We start from the raw sequence: 21,425 nt of genomic DNA on the forward strand, positions 1-21,425 counted from the left end.
GAACAGGTGTGTTATCATTTAGAGGGTATTTATGCTCTTCTAGGGCAGGTGGTGTAGAGAGGTGAGGAGAGTACAAAGATGGAGGACAACAGGCTAAATGCAAACTGGTCAACCTCCCAGTTTTAGTTGTGTGTTGCTGAGGGAACTGAAGGCAAGAGGCCAGTCATAGGATATAAAATGAGTCATTTAGAGCTGTGCTCAGTGGGAAGTGTGGTGTTAGCATGCTCACCCTGGGGCAGCACAGGGTCCCTCCACTGACCAAAAACCTGGAGGTGAAGGTGAACTGTCTCCTCTAAATTGCTTGTAGGTGTTAGTGTGGATGTGTGTGATTGACAGATGACCTGCTCCATGTTAACGCCGCCCCTCCTCAAGTGTGATTAGCCCCCCCCCAAGGATAAAGCTACATGTAGAAATAATAGATGGCTTTTTCAGTCATTTACTCTCTACTGTTTGGAGTCAGTAACAAAACTTTGGATCAAATGCAATATTTCCAGGGTACATTTTGAGATTTCTTTTTTAATGTTTGACAAGTATTTTAAGAATCTACAATTAAAAAAAACAAAACATGTATGTGTGTACATATTCAATTTTTGGGGGTGATTTCACATTTTAAAAAAATCTGAAAAATAAGAATTAGAAAAGAGTAAGAAGGTTGTCAAGGCTGTTGTTTTGGCCAAAAAGCCCATTTGCATTTACATCCGCCCTGTACGCTACAGGAAGAGCAGACTCAACTTGTCACTGAGATAATGGTGAATATGGCCAAAAAAGTATTTTTTTTCTTTGTTAGCTTTTTTATTTTTTTGATGACATTAAATTTGACCTTTAGCCTTTTGGGTGTCAGCACTTCATAATTTGTGCCATTAGGCATTTGTGTGAAATTCTGTCATAATTCTTAGCATGTGAGCTGGCAAAAACCCTACCAACCTTTGACCTTTGACCACCAAGAGTTAATCATGTCATCCTTAAATGCAAGTGAACCGACGCAGCATATTTAAAGACCTCTCTAAAGGCCTTCCTTGGATATTGTGTGTGTGTGTGTGTGTGTGTGTGTGTTATATTATTACTAAGACTTTCCATTGATATCATTTTGATTCTGATGACTGAACTTGTTCATGTCTTGCAGCTCTCTGCCCTTTGACATTTGTTTCTCTTTTCAACGTGCGCTTCTGGTCATCTGCTTGCCTCGTTTCCATCTCCGTCTCCATGGAAACAGTCTGTGTACATCTACATGGCATGGAACATGATGCTGGATGTTCCACAAGCATCCAGGAATGTAATCTCACAGTCGTTGCCAGTTTCTCGTTGCCTCTGACAGAGACGCTTTTGGTCCTGTCTCACTGACTGGCAACAGAGAAAGTTACTGAGAGACTCCCTGCCTGCCGTCACCATCTTGACTTTTTTGCGTCCTGAGGTGACCATATTTGGAGATGGTGGAGTCTAGCAGACCCAACTGTGCTAAAAACTGATAAAACTACCTGATCTTTCAACGTCCAAAGAATATTCAGTTCTATTTTGTGACCATGTAATGTGTTTTGTTGTCGTTTTGCTTGGTCTTTTTTTTTTTTTAATGAACATTGAAGATTGTTTTTTCTCTTTTTCTCAGTGGAGTCACATCTCCACGGCCCAGCTATCAGTGAGGAGACTGGGAGAACATAGCAGCTGCTAGCATCTTCTTCTACTACTGCTGGGCCTTTTTTTTGGGAGAGTTACAGATTTTTCTCACGTGATCTATATCAGTGCCCCACACAATATAACTCAGATTACTGGAAAATCTAGAAGATAATTGTGCTCGTATTTGACTTAACTATAATCCGAACAGTAAGTGTTATAAAAAAATGATCTCCCACAGTTGTCACACGTTAAGAGGAAAGAATTCAACCCAACTTTCAGAATCAGGCTGTAAACATGTCGTTTCTGCTGGAGTCAACCTCAGGTGGTCACTTCAAGAACTGCCATTTTGTTTTGGCTTTAACATTTGTGCATGGATGACATCAGCGTGTTCTGAAACACATGCTTTTTTGGGGGGGGGGGGGGTTGGTGCTCATAAACAGCAAGTCTGACAACTGTGTAATGTTGAAGCAAATCACTAAGAGGATGATTGTAGATTCTAGAGAGGACAGTGATCAAATTTCAAGAGTCTAATATTCCCCTGAATTTACATCCCTTTACCAAGTTCTTTACAAATCTAGATTTACACACACAAACACTGTAACCAAATCATTCCAAATGCGGAGACGTGTCCTCAGTCTTGCCTCCCTGAAGAGATCAGTGGATCTCTTGTACAACAGTTGTGATACTCAGACAGAATAAACAAGTGATAAACATGCTGACTCAGTCCCCCCCCCCCCCCCCGAACTCCATGCTTCTCCAAATAAAATAATATTCTTCCGTTGGGCCAAACATCCATCCATTTATTTGTGGTAAGATACTTTGAGGTGATGCAGCGACTAGTGAGTCATCACTTCAAACTAAGGGAATTTCCTCTCACTTCAGTTTGCGGCGTATTTAAGGGGAAGGGAGAGTGATATTTGATTCAGTCGGTAGGACTAAAGTTAGCAAACTCATTAGCTTGGTTGCTAACAGGACATCCATCCATCCATTTTCTATCGCTCGGGTGAGAGGCAGGGTTCACCCTGGATGGGTTGCCAGTCCATGGCAGGACCAACACATATAAAAATTGAGTCCAAAAAAAAATTGAGTCCATATAGGCAGACAACCATTCACACTCACAGTCACACCTACAGTCAATTTAGAGTATCAATCAGCCTCATCCCCTCTTGATGTCTTTGGACTGTGGGAGGAAGCTGGAGTTCCGAAGAGAACCCACACAGGCACAGGGAGAGCAAGCAGATACCACACAGGAAGACCCTGTGCTCCAGGCGTTCAAACCCCAGAACCTGCTTGCTGGGAGGCAACAGTGCTAACCACTGCACCACCGTGCCACCCGCCAACAGGACAATTCCTTCCAAAGACATGTTTGTATCATCTATAGATTTTTTTTCCCACAGACTTCACAGCGGGTGTTACAGAGGTCAATAGAACCAATATGGGGGATCTGTTCTGCTCCGTTGATGATTGGATAAGTGCAGGAGTGGGTGACAGGTATTGAGCAAGGGTATTAAGACCACCACGGTGTGTTGGTTCCTCTGGGAATGCAGAAATGGATGAAGGGTCTGCGATGGGGGAGCAGGGGGTCATGAAGCACCACCTGAGGCCTCCTCTGGTCTTTTACTTTGAAGGGTAGAGATGACATCATGTATGAGAGATAATCTATGGCGTGCCTTTCCTCGCTTCTCCCAGCGGGCACCCCTGTCTTTCTACATGTGTTTCCTTCATTTTCATCCTTAAGCAGTTGCACAACCTGTTTGTGAAACTATCTTTTTTTTTTTTTAGTTGTTGTTGTTGTTACTATTGCACGGGACCTGATTGGAAAAGCATAATTTCTTGTGAACTGGTCCGGCACGCCTGAGATGTGTTAGTGCAGCTGCTAAATACAGGAGAAACAAAGCTACCAGACCCACCATGCTACTCACAGTATTACTCAACAGACTTTGCCTTGTTAGACGCGTCCATGGCTGACTCGCTTCATCTCGTCATCTAGTGCAGAGATGTGCTGATTTAAGTACACCATGATGATGATGATACTAATAATTATTATTTCATAAAACATCAACAAGGATCTTTTTGAACAGGTTTATTGTGACTGTATTTGATGTCAGACCTGCCTGGAGATAAAGAAGAAAGTTTTAGATCAGAGGAAGCTTTCAGTCTTCAGCTTTTTTTGCTGTGTGTTGGTTTCACGACATGCTGATTTTGTTTTAAAGTGGAAAATTTAATAAAAATACGGTCAAAAAGTGTACTTTTAGCTTTGAATGTACTCACAAATAGATCCTCCTTGAGGCCCCCCCCCCCCCCCATTTCTTCCTTGTAACTTCCACGAATTGCAAACAACAGCATAACTGTCCCAAATTATCCGCTAACAAACCCTCAATCACGCCGTCCGGTATAATCCGCATCTCGTTTATCCAGCCGTATGCTCAGTAATCCATCAACACTTTGATTTGAGCTAAAAACCAACTGTAAATGAGCGTGTGCAAGTTGGCTCAACGGAATGTACCAACTGGTCACACTTGCCGCTACGGTGGGTCAGTGACCAACCGGAAACGTTGCAGATTGTTTTTAGTTCAAATAAAAATGTTTGTAGATTGTTGAACATATGGCAGGATATAGAAAAAAAATTGGATTTTTATCATCTAAGAGTTGGTTAGTTGCTATGTGGTGCCATTTTGTGAGCACTTGAAAGGCCAAATGCACCTTTAGAGCAAAGTCTCACTCCAATAAGAATTTTGACTTAATAGTTCTATGTTGTGACATGATGGTGAAATATCATCCATCCATCCATCCATTGTCTTCCACTTATTCCTACATTAAGGGTCGCGGGGGTGCTGGAGCCTATCCCACGCTGGACAGGTCACCAGTCCATCGCAGGGCCAACACATAGAGACAGACAACCATTCACACTCACAGTCACTCCGATGGTCAATGTAGAGTATCAATCAGCCTCGTCCCCAAGTGCATGTCTTTGGATGGTGGGAGGAAGCTGGAGTACCAGAGAGAACCCACACAGGAACAGGGAGAACATGCAGACTCCACACAGAAAGATCCCGTGCCCGAGGTGAAATATCAATTAATCATAATTTTTTCTTTATCAATTCATAACTGTTTTGCATTTGCTTTTTTCTCCTTACTTTTTTGTTTAGGAGTAACTGAAATGCCAAATAACTGAACATGTGATGCATAAAGGAAACGCCAGCGTGTTGAGATGCTGACTTGTTCCTGTGTTGCTGATGTTCCACTGTGGTTCGTGTTTTTGACTGCAACAACCGGTCATCATCGATCATCCTTATCAAGCACAAGGTATATTTGACTTTGCTGACATGATTGCTCATAGATGCAATTTGCAATTCAAGGTTTTTTTTTTTCAGTGTCTAAGTGAATGAATCACTTCTCAGTCAGCAACAATTATTCTGTCAGTTGGTGGTTTCACCATCAATATGAATCAAAGGTTACGGACGTGAGGGAGGCAGAGGTGACAGACGGCGCCACTGACCTTTGACTCAGAGGTCGTGCTGAGCTAGGCTGTCTGTTTAAGATGATTTTTTTGGGGGTCCATCACTCAGTTCAACAGTCTGTTGCTCCGCTTTATCTGCCACTTTAGATGGATCTTGTACAGACATGAAGAATAGAGGAATTCTACTCGCTTTTGTGACCTCCAACCTCTTGGTGTGTAAAGGCCAAAGATTCATGATGAGACAAGTTGAAACTTGCGACTATTACTGAAAATATGCTGGCCTGCGAAGTCCTGAAACTGCAGGAACCGGACAAAACAGTGTAACACTTCCACATTGACAACTGTGTGTTGACTTCTGATCTCAGCTTTACTAAAGGTGTTACCCAGCAATAGCTAACATTAGCCACAAGTTCTAATGATGTCAAGAAAAATGTTCTACTGAAATATTTAAAGAACATTTAGGGATGTTAAATTTTTCCAAATGTTTTTTATGAAGTCCACTGTTTACTAAGTTATTTAAACTTTAACAATATTTTGAGCAAGTTTTTGATTTTTTTACCAAAACTGTGTTGCCTCTAGTAGCATTTTTAAAATATTTCAGGGATTGTTGTTCTACGTTTAGGGAGAACATTCTAGAGTGAAATTAAAAACTTCTCACAAAATACATTATACTTTCTAGCTAAGGTAAGGAGTAATGACTCTTTAAATTTGGGAACAATGAGAATATCAAACTCAGACTATATGCCAGATTCAGGGGTCAGTCCAACATATTTCCATCAGCTTCAGCTGTCATTCATGTTTTGTTGCTGATTGATATTGATAAGCCAACATTCTGTCACTGTAGAGGCTTAATATCAGGATGCTAATGTTACCATACTGTTGATATTAGCATAAAGGACTCAAAGCGTAGATGTACTTCAACAGTATCATGGTATAACAGTAGTACAGTGACAAATAAACACGTGGAGGCAAAAGCTAGTTGTGTGTATTTGTATGAAGCAGTGCTGACTGGCAACAGCTTCAGCTCCTTTTCCACAAGTTTGAAAATGATGATGGCCATTGTGAACTTTTGACAATGAAAACACACGTGAACTCAAACCCCAAATATAAGCAAAGAAGTGAAGCTGAAGCGAGTGACAGTGAACCACATTAGACAAAGTCCACGTCTGGACGTGAGCCATGAACAGACCCCAAAGCCACTAGCACGAGCACCTTGGGAAGACCTTTCTTTCCTGTCATGTGGGTGGAAATGTTATGTAATTTATGGCAACTGCAGAAAATGAATTTGGTCATGCATACATACAAATTCATAATTCACACAATAACTTACATTCATGCCTTTTTTCAAGTAAAGAGAAACAGATATGGATTTTGCACGTAACCGTTGGCTTAAATTTTCAGGAAAATTCTTGTACTACACTTTCAGACGTCTGCATCGTGAGCTTTTCACATTATTGGAGTCACTGTGAAAAGCGCTCTTCCTTCCTCCCATCCCCGTCTTTCCCTGCCGACTAGCTGTGGGGCAGGTGTTTTGTCTGGGAGATAAGCACAACAAAAGAAACTGCCATGGGTTGTGTTTTACTGCATGCAAGAAGACATTTGAGCCTGACCTGGGTCTGAACAAGGAGATTATAGAGAGACCAGTGTAGAGGTGTCTTTAATTTCACTTCACAGATTTGTTTGTGTGAAACATGGAGCCGCTAACCAGAAGTACATCCAGTGCTTGCAAAACAAAACGGTAGTGTCATATAACTACAGCTGCAGCAAAACAGGAACAAACTGTAAAAAAGTAAAATTCCAATAACCTCCCTAATGTCTGTACTTGTCATCAATGGTAAGATGTGGGTGTTTTTCTGTACACCTGCTGCTCACTGCCATGGAAACATCTTGAAAGATTGTTCACGTGCAGGCCGTCAGTATGCTCGTTGTTGTTCACGACCTGCTGCACTCCTCCAGCGTGCCCTGTGTGAGCGACTACACCAGAAAGATGGAGGGGAATACGTATCCACTCCTCCACCAGGTCAAGAGAGAGGGCCTCTATCCTGACACAGTGCAGCTGGGATTCCCAGTCATGCTGCAGAGCATCATGGGAGGATTGTGTGTGCACCAAATGGGAGAATGAGAGAATTGTTCCTCAGATTGACTGTGTGTGTGCGCATGCGTGTGTGTGTTTGTGTCCCCACACAATGCCCTTTCTAGTTTCCATATAACTCATGTAAAGTCGTTTCGGATACATGCATCTGTATGTGCACACAATTTCTGTGCATGTCAATGTGCGTGCATGTGTGTGTGTGTGTGTGTGTGTGTGTGCGTGCATTTCCTTGCAGCACACCCTCTGACAGCACAGCCCGTGTATGTATGGGCTCTATTGTTACCATGTGTCCTCAGCCTCCACAGTTCAGTCTATTTTCGGGGAAATGAGCTCACAAACAGAAGCACTGGTGATCTGATATCTGGTTCCTTTTTTTCCTGCTTCCCTGAAGAATTGAGTGTCACAGTCAAACATCTGGAGGCCTTAAGCCTGAGTCACTGCTGGCTGGTGTCAGCCTATATCGAATGTACACCCATACATGAATGTTACAACACACGCCGCCTACAGATATTGTGAAACACACCCATCAAGGGTGATTCACTGGTGAATTGTGAATGAATCACACTCTCTCTCATCTGGTGATCTCCGTTTCTGAGGAAGGGGTCTGTCAATCTGGGGGTCCTCCCAGGCACTCCTCATCCAGATGACAACAATCAAGCTGCTGTGCATTTACCGTCAGCAAAGCGTCACAGTCATACTCCGCTGAACGTGACACATTCGCCGCCGGTAGATGTGCAAACTCGCATTCTTTACATGTTAGTACAACTGAAGTCACAGGAAGGTAAACAACCTACAGTGATAATGACCCAGACTGTGGTAACAATAAAACTTAGAACATGCACCTTTCATTTGGAAGCGGGAGGTTGCGTAAGAGTTGTGAAACCATAATTATAGTGTTGCCTGATGAAAAGTGACCCAGACCAAACTCATCATCACGTACAAACAGACCCTGTCTGACATCTTTCTATTTCTGTCAGGTAGGTTTGAGGCGTTATTCGTCTTCTAAGGGTGGAACTTTTTGTTTTTCTCACCTGTTGTTCGCACTGGGTTTGGTTGGTTTTCACACTGAAAAATCTAAAATGCATCACCATAAACCACAATCATTAACTGGGCAGACGTGTCTAGGAGGGAAAGAGGTCCTTCATCCTGCAACATATTTCTTATTTGCATATGTCTAGTACTTCTTTCTTAAATATAGAATATTACAGTTGGGGTGTTTCGCAGCATTCAAAAATGCAAAGCACACCTGGTTACAGGAGCAGAACGAGATCAGATTCGCACCATAAATTCATCAGAGTGTGTTTTTACTGCTCCAGTGGCTGGATCAAGACTTCCTTTTCAACAGATTGCTTCAGTGCAAATTCGAGTGCGATCGCCAAAAACAAACTGCACCAACAAGGCAAACGCTTTAACAGAACGAGGCAGGGGACTAATTACAAATGTACAGCTAAAGCTCTTGGACAACAAACTTGGTAAAAGTACAGTGTTAGTTCATGTTAAATTCCTATTTCCAGAATTTTAAACGTTTTTCACTTCTGAGAGGAAAAAAAAAATCAGTGTAGGTCAACTCCTCTGCTTTTTACGGAGGAGTGTTCGGGCCACCCATAAGAATAAAAGTGAGAGGGGTAGATTTTTTTCATCATGCACTTTGAGAAAAAAGTCAAAATGTTGAGAAAAAACACTGACATGCAATATCAAGAGTAAAGTCGACATATGTTCCTTTGGAACACTTCCTTCCTTCCCTCTGAGCAGTCACAGTTTACAGCACAGTCTCTTCAGAGTCCGAATGCTGATAACTACAGTGTGTTTGGGAGCTAAAAGAGAAAGTATTTCTCTGTTACTAAGCCGAGTCCAAAGTTTAGTTTCACCAGTTCATCTAGCTGCCTGCACGCCATTTTTGAAGACGCAGTCAGATGCGTTGGTTGTTATAGTTTCAAAAGGTCGACTTTATTCTCGACATTGTATTTCAACTTTTTTCTCGACATTTCGACTTTTTTCTCAAAGTGCACGATGAAAAAAACCCTACCTCCTGTCATTTTCTTTCCTCATGTTCAGCCCTTACACTCTTCTGTAGCTTTCCAACACAACCACCTTCAACACGTCAGACCTTTTTCTTCTCTAAAGGCGATGATGCTGCAGTTGCTTTTCGATGACCTCAAACAGATTATGTATACGATGTAGCTTTTGTTCACTAAAGAGGAAATGTTTCTTCGTTATACCCTCAGACATCATAAAAACATGATGACCGATGACAGTGCATGGTCTTGGCCGACATATTTAAAGAGAACATAACTAATACTCAAGCTCTCGCTCTTTATCTCAATGTTACTGGGCAACCAAGTCAGGACGCTCCTGTTGTACAATTCTTTGTTTTCTTTTGTTTCAACAGGATTTTTTTCGGGGGACCCTCCCCCACATACATTTGTCTGGCACCCTGCTGTGCCACAATCATTGATTGAGCCTTCAGCATATTGATGAGCCTAAGAGGGGCAGGGTGGGTGGGGCAGGGGGTCTCTGCAGCAGCTGTGTCTTCTGGGACCACCATGTCAGTCTGCTGGATACCCATCCAGCATTCTTAACCTGAAAGATAAATGTACAGTTTTGTAACCTTTGCTTCTAAAAGTATCTTCATTAAAGCAATTAAAAAAAGGCTGATTGATGTGAAGTAACATGGGATCATGGGAGATGTTGTTCTCAACCACAGTCATCAGTATGAGGAACTGAGGCAGAAACCTGGGCACGGATTAGGCAGTGTAGTAAGTATTTATTCACCTAAAATGTATTAACATTTATTCAGTTATGTTATTTCATGCTAATGATATAATCACCATGAACATTACCATCACCAGGTGTCTTCTCCACCCATACTGTCGACTGGTCTGGGTAGCTGTCTCAAAAACCCCTGGGTTTGCTTGCTCCCCCGTGTGGGTTCTCTGTGGTTCTCTGCGGGTTCACCAGCTTCCTCCTGCAGACCTAAAACATGTAAGTTGGTTTAACTGGTGACTGTAAATTCCCCGTAGGTGAAAACATCTCTATTTGTGATGGACTGGCTGCAGGACCTGTCCAGGTTTTACCCTTTACTGCCCCCAAAAGGCCTGCAGCAAATTCAACTTAAAGGTGATCATAATAAATCGTATAAACTCCATCGAGTATAAACCAAATGGTTGCTGATCAAGCCAAAAAGAAGAAAGCTCCCTAGACTGGCTCACATATGGGCAGGCACCACATACATAGCATTGATGGATGATACACACACACACACACACACACACATAAAAAATTAATGATTAATATGCTAAAAATAGCAGTATTTGACATTTGCTGTTCTCAAAGTGTAGTAAATCCATTAAAAATAACAAAAATCGCTTTTTTCAGTGCTGTAAATGGATTCTTTCAGGCTGGAAAGGAGGAGCTGCATATTTTGTACATTCAGAGTTCCATTGAAAAAAAAAAAAAAACACCTGCCAAAACATGGTGGGTCTGGGCGGTCTTCCAATGGAGCTGCAATTTAACTCACGGCCGCTAGGGGGTAGACAAGAGGTCAGCGGTATCAGTCCACCGGAGGGGACAAGAAGTGACCCTGCAGTGAGATCATACAAGGGGGGGGGGGGGGTGCTGCTGTTAGTGAAAGTGACAGTGGAAAGAAAACACCAGAAGACGTGTGTGAGGGCAAACCTTCAAGACCAGAGGTTCCTTTGTAAGAGAGCAAAGCCAACCTGTGGGAGTCAAGGAAGGAAGAAAGAGTGTGTGAGTGAATGAGAGAGAGATAGGGAGAGGGAGAGAGCAAACTGGAGGCAGTGAAGCAGGGGACAGGGCTGAGCAAAGGGGGGTCGTGGGGGGGAGTGGTTATCCCTGCCTGTATATAGAGTCTGACAGAGCAGATTCTGTGAGAGAGAGTGAAGAGCTGAGAAAAGGGACTTTTTAAAAACTCAAACCCAGTCTACCTGTGAAGGGCTTCCTGAGGAGCACGTCCACACATCTCTCCGGTTTTCTGTCGGATTAAAACGCTTGGATTTTTCCATCAATTTAAGGTAAAGAGACTTGTTTTCATTATTTCTAGCCTCCGGTGCCAGATCCCCGGCAGGTGCAGGCTGAACCTCACAGCCCGGCTTTTCTCTAAATCTCTCTCAGATTTAGTGAAACTTTTGATTTTGTGTGTTTGCTGGTTGTCCTGTACAACCAGTCCTCCGCCTCTGCTGTCAGGTAGAGAAAAGTGAAGTAATGTGTTATTGACTTTCAAGGTGTGGGCTTGTAGCGCACAATTATCAGAATGTTATTAATAGATTTAAGACAGAGTGGGAGTCAGGATTATTTTTTCAAAGGGTTACGGAGTCCAGTGGGTGTGTGGTTGCTTCTCTTTGTACCTAACAACAAAACTGATCACACACCAAAAGCGGTAATCCCCTTCACTCACCTGTTAGGCATCAGACCTCATTAGACACCCATTCCTCAGATTAATGTTCTCCAAACCCTCGACTCCCACTTTTAAGGGACTCCCCACCCGCCTGAATAATATACTGAGCCAGGAGGCCTGAGGTGCTGTGATATTTCAAAGTTCACCTGTGAGACGGAACATGAAGTGTGGGGTCAAAGGGCACAAGGTTTTCACACATCTCTAGTAACATCAGGAGTGTGTCTGTGCTCTCCCGGGATTAACCCTAACCCTTAATTATGATGAGAGGGGAAGAAAAAAAACCCTGGAGGTAACTTGATTTCTTTGAAATGAGGGAATACAAGAAACATCAGGATGAGCCGTCATACCAGTCCATTCATTGTGTTGAAGGGTCGGCCTAACTAGAACGCAGGTGGATTCATTTTAATACCAGATGCCTTTAAGTCTTTAAGAATAGCAACATCTTGTATTTCCTTGCGAGTAGTTTGCACACACCATGATTGATGGTTTGTCCAGATTAGCTGGAACACAGGGTTGTTGTTGTTGTTGTTTTTTTTGTTGTTTTTTGGAGAGAAGTGCTGCATTTTAGGTGAATGTCAAAGAGTTTACCTGAAATAAATGTAACAAACTACACTGACGGAGAGAAATGATGACATTTATTTTAATGTTGATTACAGAGTTTGGTCGGATCAGTCTTCCTTCGCATTGAGAGACGCTCCAGTGGAGGTGTTGAACTTGGTCCTGAGGCTGAGAAGCAAATGCTCCTTGTGCGATGTGTACACTATTTCCTCATGACTGTATTTGTGTGTGTGTGTGTGTGTGTGTGTGTGTGTGTGTGTGTGTGTGTGTGTGAGACAGAGAGAGAGAGAGAGAGAGGTAACTGTCCTGTGTCTGCAGTGGGGGGTTAATAGGCTGGCTGCAGCTGTCTGGAGCAATGATGGGCCATATGGCAGCTCCTGTGACACTCACTAACCCTCATTATGCTCTGGAGGGTTTGACATTTGTCGCTCAGCATCAAATGTTGTGTCTTATTCACTTGACTCATGTGATCTCCTTGAAATGTTAGGAATTATGGGTTAGATAGTCTTGGAAAAATTAGTTATACATTAAAATATTGGATATTTAACCTGACAGCTATCTGGAAAGCTGTGATTTTATTTATTTATTTTTTTTTTTGGTGCATTATGCTCAACAGATCCTGCATAAGGAAGATACTGATACTGTCCCTTCAGCAGCCATTATGATAAATACTTGGTGGAATTTTTCCTGGCTGACAGTTTGACCTTAAGGCCTCAGCAGTTCAGAAGACTGGTGGGTGTTTTATTGCACTGCTGCTCTGAGTCTGCCACAACAAAACATTTGTGTAAAAGAGGAGACCGGCCCATCCCACCCCTGCCATTTGTGTGTGTGTGTGTGTGTGTGTGTGTGTGTGTGTGTGTGTGTGTGTGTGCGTGTGTGTGTGCGTGCGCGTGCGTGTGTGTGCGCGCGCGCCAACTAAAGGCACAGTCATGCAGAAAACAGCACAGCAAAGATCTTTTCCGGAGCTCTCCTTTATGTGCAGGGTGTCCATTGTGTTCTGAGATCTGATTGGCTAATTAATGATGTTACGTATGTAAGCAGCAGGCCAACCTCTCATTTTTGTCTGCTCCTGCAGAGACGCCACCATTCAGTAACCTGACACTATAAACAATGTAGGAATTTTGAGGCACGAGGCGTTTTACATGAGGAAAATAAACACCACTGTCTCGCTGACAGACTATAGAAAGGTGACATTGTTCCAAAGAATATCTTTGACATTCATGCACTTCAGTTTCTTATTAATGGACATAAACTCACGCTAATCCATTCGCTCCACCTGTGGAATGTTATGTGATCCAAGAGCTCTGCCAAAAATTTTGATTTATATTACACTGATTTTTAGTTTTTATTGACAGTCACATTTCAGTAAGAATGGTTGCTCTGATATTTTGTCCATCCCATTTACTGTACATGACCAGGGTAGAATATGAGAAACATATTTCAATATGATGCCCTCTAGCACAACGCCACCGCTCACAACCACCTCAGCTGTCAATGTAAAGTACAATTATTTCTTCTCTGACAGTGTCAACAAAAACGCAACAATTATGATCTTGATAAGGTGGAATTCAGGTGCAAAACTCCTCTATTGAATTGAATTAATGAGTTTATACGTCTGATTTATCAGCGATGAGTGAATATTCGCAATTGTATGAGTCTTTACAGGTTGTAGTCATCTGGATAAGCTATGACAGTGAGTGTCCTCAGAAGGTGGCGAGGCTGCTGTTTCTTCAAGTTCTAGCAGCAGATCATTCAGAGGGTGGTAGGGGTACAGCTGCTTTATTAATACTGCTCCCACCCGCCAGCAACATCACCTTTCATGCTCGCACAATGAGAGCATTCCATTAATTTTGTGTCTTATCCTGTCCTGCAGAAAGAAAGAAAAATCCTCACTTCATAGTGTAGCATTTAAGCTATATTTCACCCTCCTGCATTTCCTCTTTGTGGCTCCAGAAGTCAGGAAACTGTCCAAAAAAAGTCAAAGAGCAGATGGGCGGATGGTATAATCCACGTCGTCTATATCCAGGAGTATGTTTGACATCTACAAGCACTTTCATTTGTGGTAAAAACAGACAATAACACATCTGGTTCACACTCGTCCATGCTAGTTCAAGGTAGTGTTATTGTTTTTAGCTCAAATCGTACATAGCCTGTCCTGCCTTTCTCTGTTTGCTTTTATCTTCTCTTTCTTTGCTGACTCACCTCCATCATTCCATTACAAGGACCTACAGTTATTTTTCCTCATTATCTGAATCCCAGTGGAACCGCCTCCTAACACTGCCCTCGAGATTGATGTGCAGTCTTGGCTCCTTCGAGTTACAGTGACTCACTATTGTCTCTAGAGGTACAAATTGGTATTACAGGGTGGCAGCATCACTATCACTCGCCTGTTAGGATTCTTACAACTTGTACCTTTAAAACCGGCTGTGTTTTGTCTCCATTTGCAGGGTAAAATTCCTCAACTGATTAGATTTGACAGCAGGACATGACTTTATTTCCGCACTTGTGATAGCATCCTGAACTTAGATGATAATGTCACTCATACAGTACTAGTGAGGTCATCCAGACATGGTACACCTGGATCTAAGGATCTACCTGTCACAGCAATGCAACGAGCGCTGCATGACTGTCAAAGCAATGCCAAATTAGAGTATGTTGCAGACCCTGGGAACCAACCCTCTGCTCTCAGACCTGAAATGACCCCATCATGCATCATTCAACATTTAAAGAACCGCGTTTCTATCATTAAGCACTTGTTTTCCATCACTTTCTTGTTGAGTGTGTTTTCTTATTTAGCTGCTGTTTGTCTTGGCGGCTTGAGAGGAAAGTTGGACAAACTAAGCAGATGATCTCTGAGGATCATGTGGGTTGGACCATTCGCTGCCAACTGTTTAAACTTACCGTGTGTGTGTGTGTGTGTGTGTGTGTGTGTGTGTGTGTGTGTGTGTGTGTGTGTGTGTGTGTGTGTGTGTGTGTGTGTGTGTGTGTGAAAGAGAGAGAGTTAAACAGCAGGAGGCGGATGGTGTGTTGGCAGCCGTCATACCCCAATTATGCTGCTCACTGTGTAACCTTTTCACCTCTCTTCCTGTCGAGTGTGAAGTATTTGGAGTGTCTCTGCTTGTGAAATTCAGTCTTTAACATTTTAAAATTTTACCTTTTTTGTTTTATTAAGGGATAAGTGTGCTGATATGAAATAGAATTTACATTTGTGTAGACATTTTACACCCCTCTTCCTTTTCCTTCACAGCTATATCATGAAGCTCTTCCTGTTGACTGTGGCGGTGCTGCTCCTAGTGGTTGCAGAAGGAACTGCTGACAGAATCCTGTCAAGAAGGACCAAGAGGGAGCTTGCGAGTCCCCTCCATGTAGGTGGAATCAGGGACCCGTTTGGCTCCTACTGCCAGAGGAGAGGAGGCTGCTGCCCTGGCAGAGACGATCTGTGCACGGTGCCATACCTGGACACAATCTGCTACTGTGATCTGTTCTGCAACCGCACCATCTCTGACTGCTGCCCAGACTTCTGGAGTCATTGTCTGGGTGTGGAGCCACCTTTCATTGGTATGTAGTGGTGCAGCACTGAGTTTTGGAGGAGTGTGTGTGTCTGTGTGTCTGTGTGTGTGTGGGCCCTGTCATGGTTCGTTTAAGTCAGGATCAGCTCGGTCAGAGTCCTACTGACAAGTGCTGTGCTGGACCACAATGTAAAGCAGCAGGAGACCTGAAAATGAATCCCACTCACTCACCTGTTTTTTTTTTTGTTGTTTTTTTTTTTTTTGGACTTGTCAGGAAGAAAGAATAAGGGAGTGTCTGACAATTGTTCAGTTTATTCATCTAAAAATACGTACACCTGATCCCCAAAATCTCCAAATAATATCCATACGGCTTTATAGCAAAGTGTTGAATGGTTCAGTCAGTAACTGATTTTTTAATAAATGACGTTTTTTGTTAAGATGCAGTAACATGATATGTCTGGGGACACTCAGAGGCCACGTCCTGTTAATATATTTGTGTGCACATTTTTTTAAATATCGCATTAGAAAAGGTTGATGGAAACACTAGTTTACCAAATGCCTCTCTTTGACTTTGCTTAGTCATAAAAATATGTGGGGAGAATGTAGTGAGCATTTAAATATTACTATGAGTAATAATATATATATAAAATTGTAAATGATTAATAATGTGCAAGAAGGACATGCAAAGATTTTATTCTGAGCTGAGGGTTTATGCTTTTTATCTTTGGATATGAGGCCAATAACTTGTTTAAGGATGTGCATGAAAATGATAACTTGCGGCTGTTCTGAGGATCAATCCTTTTTATTCCCATTCTGTAACACTAATGTGCATAAATTCCCATTTTCTTCAGCAGAATTTCTTAACATTCTGTTGAAATTGGCAATATATTTGAATGGAACCCTAGCCGGTAAATGATAAGCTCTGCGTGTATTATGTCTCTCAAAACGCAGCTACTGCTCTTCTCAGAGGGAAGGCCAAAATAAGCTATGAATATTTGGTGAGAGAAAAATAAATAACAGAAGCCAACCTCCTGTTCTCCAAAAAAAGGGAAAAAAAAAGATTATACTCCCATCAGTGAAGCTAAAAAGGACTTCCCTTTTTTCTTTCCTCTTCCTCTCATACTCCGTCATATCATTTTCATTCGATCCCTGAGTGGATAAGTTAAGATTTATCTCACTTTCTACAACTCTCTAACTCTCTCCTTGACTGTGTTTGGCCTCCTCACACAGCTTTAATCCCACTCTCTTTGAGGAGGTCTTTAAAATGTGCGAGCCACAGCAGAAGCCTACCTGAGAGCAGAGCAGAACAGAAGGCTACTTATTAACCCAGACAGAGGGTAAGGGGGGTGGAGGGGTGGATGGAGGGATGAATGGAGGTCAGGAGAAAGAATGTGGGCTATGTGGAAGGAAGGAGAGACAGACAGGAGCTAGAGGAGGTCCGCGCAGGCATTGTGTTCCCTCGGTGACAAGGTGTGGCCATGCCTGCTCACTCACGATGTCACAATGTTTGCACGTATTTGATGACACAGTCACACAGGCTGGAGGGAAATGTGGCGCTTCTAACACATGATGGTGACAGACTTTTACAATCGCGCCTCTCTCTTATCACTGAGTGCCAGTGCATTATTTGTCTGGACTTTGCTCTCCATGTCAAAGTTTTTTCATATTCACTCACAATCAGTCCTTGTCTGTATCGGGCCTCAGTCACTCATTATGTAGAATCACATACCGTCAACTCCCTCTCTATAAAACTCCTCATCAGTGTGTATCTTGTCACACACTGCAGAAATGGGCCGTCAGGCAGCTCCGAGGGGACGCTGCGTAATCTCTGGTCATAAATCACACGATCTGTTCTCACAACAGAGGCCGGTGTGAAACTCTCCGGCGGCACTGAATTCCTTTAGAAGTTACTGCGCTTTTCTGTCAAGTCATAGATAAACATCATGGCCCGTCAGTCACCGAGTCAATACAGTCTGTTCTCAAGCTGCAAGTGCAATCAGGTGGAGGCGTTCAAAGGGAAGATGGCGACTGTGATGCCACCAGATTATTTGAACAGTGTTGAAATTTTCACCGTGCTGGTGTTATGGCCATGAGGATGTGATCGCATCACCTCTGGAAAACCTGAACAAAATAAAATCTTTTCTGAATTTGTTTATTGTGTAATTTGTCTCTCTGGGCGAAGAAATTCAAGAATATAGTGAGGTGACGAGTCTGTACATATACAAAAATAAAAGTGGATAAAAAGGAAAGTTACACCACTACTTCCTCCGACTGGATACTTTATGTACGCTATTTTTTGAGTAGAACATAATATACATTTCTATTTTTCAGTATTATGGTTATCTGTAATACCAGTACTGAAACCTGTTCATGACTATGAAGGAACCTGAATATTAAAGAGGATGCACCTCCTCAGTAACAGTTTGTGGTGCTAAACCAGCTATTAACTTCAAATTTAAATCCAAAAGTAAACCAGTAGCACTCGCAGATCCTCAGGACAGACAAGGAAGTGTGTTTTATCCATGTAAGATAATCGTGCTGTTTCAGATGTGATGAAAACTAACGGGCCAAAACATTTGTTTGAGTATTTGTCATGAACAAAATAAATGAGATTAATCAGTGAGGATGTTGTGAAATTTCCCCCTCTACTAATAAACGTTAATATATACTTAGACCTGCTGCTTGTGTGGCTCACTCCCTCGATCTGACCGGAGGTGGCGAACTGGAGTTTAATCTGGTTTAATCATGACAAGGGTCCTGGCAGCCTGGGAAGGCAGGAAAGAAGCTAACGCCACATTCCTACGCTGGATTACTGAAGCTCAGAGCTCCTTAAACCTCCCATATTCTGTGTGTACGCTCAAACACAGAACCACACAACCTGCATACACAATGTTGTATGTGATACTGTTAACGTTTTGTTGTTGTTGGGGTTGTCTCTGTCATGGCTTCCTCTGAGATTGCAGGTATTCATGTTTAAATCCATGTATGTTAAGTTGCGTCTGTTTGTCTCCCTTCAGGCACCTGTGAGAGAAATGGAAACAGATTCTTTTCGGGCCAAACATACAAAGAAAATTGCAATTTGTGGTATGTAAAAATCCTCTTTTTTTTTTTTTAAACCTTGAAAATCTGTACTGTCTCCATAACAGTTGAAACAAAAAAGATTTCCCCATCACTACGACTGTTTCATCCTTCTGTTTATGTACGAACATGCCACTGAAGTCATTACATGAAATACTCAAGCACATGATGCAGCATGTCTCTCTCACACACACACACACACACACACACACACACACACACACACACACACACACACAAGCATTTTACTTGGGCATCATATGTTTCCAAATTGTACCGTATGCTGATGTTTAAACCTTAATAACCTTCAATAGAATTTAAAATAGGGTTCAGAGGGTTTAGTTTGTCTGTGCAACAACTATTTGTAAGGAATCATGGAATCATCTTCATTCAGCTTTTATCATTTTGCATCTGACCTGAAACGTTGATGTTTTCCATCTACAAAAAAACAACATCAGGCTTTATGTAGGGACTGAAAGGTCACAATGTGTTTGATAGAACTGCCCATAGAACCCTTGAGGGCATTAGCTGATAAGGTGTTTGCTCTGTGAAAGTTTGTCCAAGAAGTTTTTGTGTCTATATATTTGAAACAGAGCTGCAAAGAACTTACTGAAGCTCTTGAATTGCTTTGCTTGATAACGGCTGTAAATTATTCTAGAACAATCATCGTCATGACAGAGTGAGGAACAAACTTGGTGGCGTGTCTCGGTATCGGGATGGAGAGCTTCATAGTGTCGTCTTCATCGCTGAGATTACGATCTCCTTTTCACCAGATCTGGAGACTCGCAACATTCACCAAAAAAAAAAAACCCTAGAAAAGACACAACCAGCCACAGAAATAACACATTTATCTCAATAAGCAAGGAATGAATGAAACAGTTACAAGAATCATTGCCAGAATCGAATCGTAAAGCTAAATTTTTTTCCCCCCATCTTTGATTTGAGTCATGTGTTACAATTTTTGTTCTTTTCACATGTTGTCAAAGTTTCATATAATTTGGTAAGTTCATATAAAAGTAATCCCAGAGAGCAAGAAGATCAGGCTCAGACTGCTCTGAACACTTAGTGTCCAACAGTTTGTCCTGGTCTTGCGTCACGTTGGAATCAGCTAATAAGAGATGCTCCGGGTTTCCCCTCGTGGACTTGTAGAAGTTGGCCAATCACAAGATAGTGGACTCCTAGGGTAAAAGGCATTGTTTCAGACAGGAGATGAGCTGGAAGCGTGCAGTTCAGAGAAAACATCGCTCCCAGATGCATTTACAGGTGTGTGCATATGGCGATTTAGCCTCGCTGCCAGTGTGTCCCTTGTTCATGTTGTGGAATGAATTTCCAGTCCAGAGCAGGAAGGTGCCTGTCCACACAATGCGTGATATCCCAGCGCAAGATGACCATGTTTTACAAAGCTAGTCTTGTCAAAGATTAAATTCTTAGAGCTGGAAATGAGCATAATGTTCCCCTGTAATCAAACGACACATAGATAAAACCTGGAAATTGTAAAATGATGCTCGAGTTTGCTTGTTTTGACTCCAGTCAGAGTAGTTAGTAAAGCTCCCCTCCTCCTGACCCTGACATGGCGTTAAGAGTTACTAAAAACAGTATTTTAGATGAGCTCTTAAGTGTTTTTTGTCTCCACGACTGTCTGCTGCAGCCTGCGTGCCACGCAATGTTGTAATTTCTCTGTTTAATACGAACAGCAGTCAAGTTTGATGTTGAACAGTTCAGGAGTCCTTCGTGGGAGGAGGTCAGATGAGTCAGAGCAGGAAGAAGAATTCCTCACCTGCTCGCCACCGTGGTTTCTCACAACTGTGTCATTCCTCAAGGTCCCTGAGCATGCTCTTATGCTAACATGTTAGCAAATGTTGATTTAACATCCATTTGTACGTTTATATTTATTTTAATACAACAGGAAGAGATCTCACTCAACCAAACTACACTGACCCCGCTGAAATCTGTATTTCCTTCTGTGCCAATTTAATCTCTAACGGGTGCACAGACAGGCTAGAATCTCGCTGATGAATGTTAAGGTGGAAGGTTCTTCATGAGGAAAGAGTTACGGGCGTTGAGCAAATTCAAGTTATGTGGTAAAAATAGCACACAGTGTACCAAGTTGCCAGAAAACAGCAGCATTCATGTGCTAACTCCCCCTCTCGCCGTCAAACAAAAGAGTCTTGTACACGTACGCTCTCACACGTGCGTGTTAATGCAATACACATGGACACTTTAAAAATTGCACCACAACTTTGCCGCACAGGGACACACACACACACTCACAAACACACCCTTTTCTTACTCCCACTCTTTCCCAAATGTGCATCCTCTCCACTTCCTCGGCAGGGTGGAGGAGAGGGTGAGCCTAAGATGACAGGCAGCTCTCCCGCTGAGCAGTTAGTTATCTGGACTCTCCTCCATGTCTTGACTGATCATTCACGGAGGCAGAAATCAAAAGGGGAAGCCTTGTCAAACAGCCAAATATCACAGCTTCATCCCATAAAAGTCTCCGGTGTCACAATCAGGATAAACGTTATCTGGAACTACAGCTTGCAATAACAGATTGTGTAACTCCTGTAGACAAACACGTGCAAATGTGAGCATGAAGTATTAAAACAACTGTAATGTTTATTATTGTGTGTGTACATATTTGTGAAGATGAAGTGTGGGGCAGCCTTTTGTTGAGTTAATGGGATCCCCAGCCGAGGCCTCTTC

The 21,425-nt window shown here is 42.4% G+C and overlaps 1 protein-coding gene across 3 annotated transcripts in view; it reads left to right on the forward strand.

The window, feature by feature from the left end:
• Nucleotides 1-21,425, forward strand: part of tinagl1 (tubulointerstitial nephritis antigen-like 1) — a 42,712-nt gene that overhangs the window by 4,665 nt on the left and 16,622 nt on the right. Inside the window, exons 1-3 of one of the 3 annotated variants that reach the window (XM_086194401.1) lie at nucleotides 4,783-4,917; nucleotides 15,383-15,693; nucleotides 18,662-18,728. In XM_086194401.1, coding sequence (XP_086050527.1) covers nucleotides 4,823-4,917; nucleotides 15,383-15,693; nucleotides 18,662-18,728 — 473 coding nt within the window. In that variant the 5' untranslated portion in view covers nucleotides 4,783-4,822. Of the gene's footprint in view, nucleotides 1-4,782; nucleotides 4,918-11,042; nucleotides 11,195-15,382; nucleotides 15,694-18,661; nucleotides 18,729-21,425 lie in introns of those variants that run through there. The other 2 variants (XM_086194404.1, XM_086194402.1) reach the window with 2 other exon arrangements.

This window comes from Aulostomus chinensis, chromosome 22 (genome assembly GCF_037954235.1).
Source record: "Aulostomus chinensis isolate RoL2024-O1b breed Wild chromosome 22, RoL_Achi_v1.0, whole genome shotgun sequence".
Lineage (NCBI taxonomy): Eukaryota > Metazoa > Chordata > Actinopteri > Syngnathiformes > Aulostomidae > Aulostomus > Aulostomus chinensis.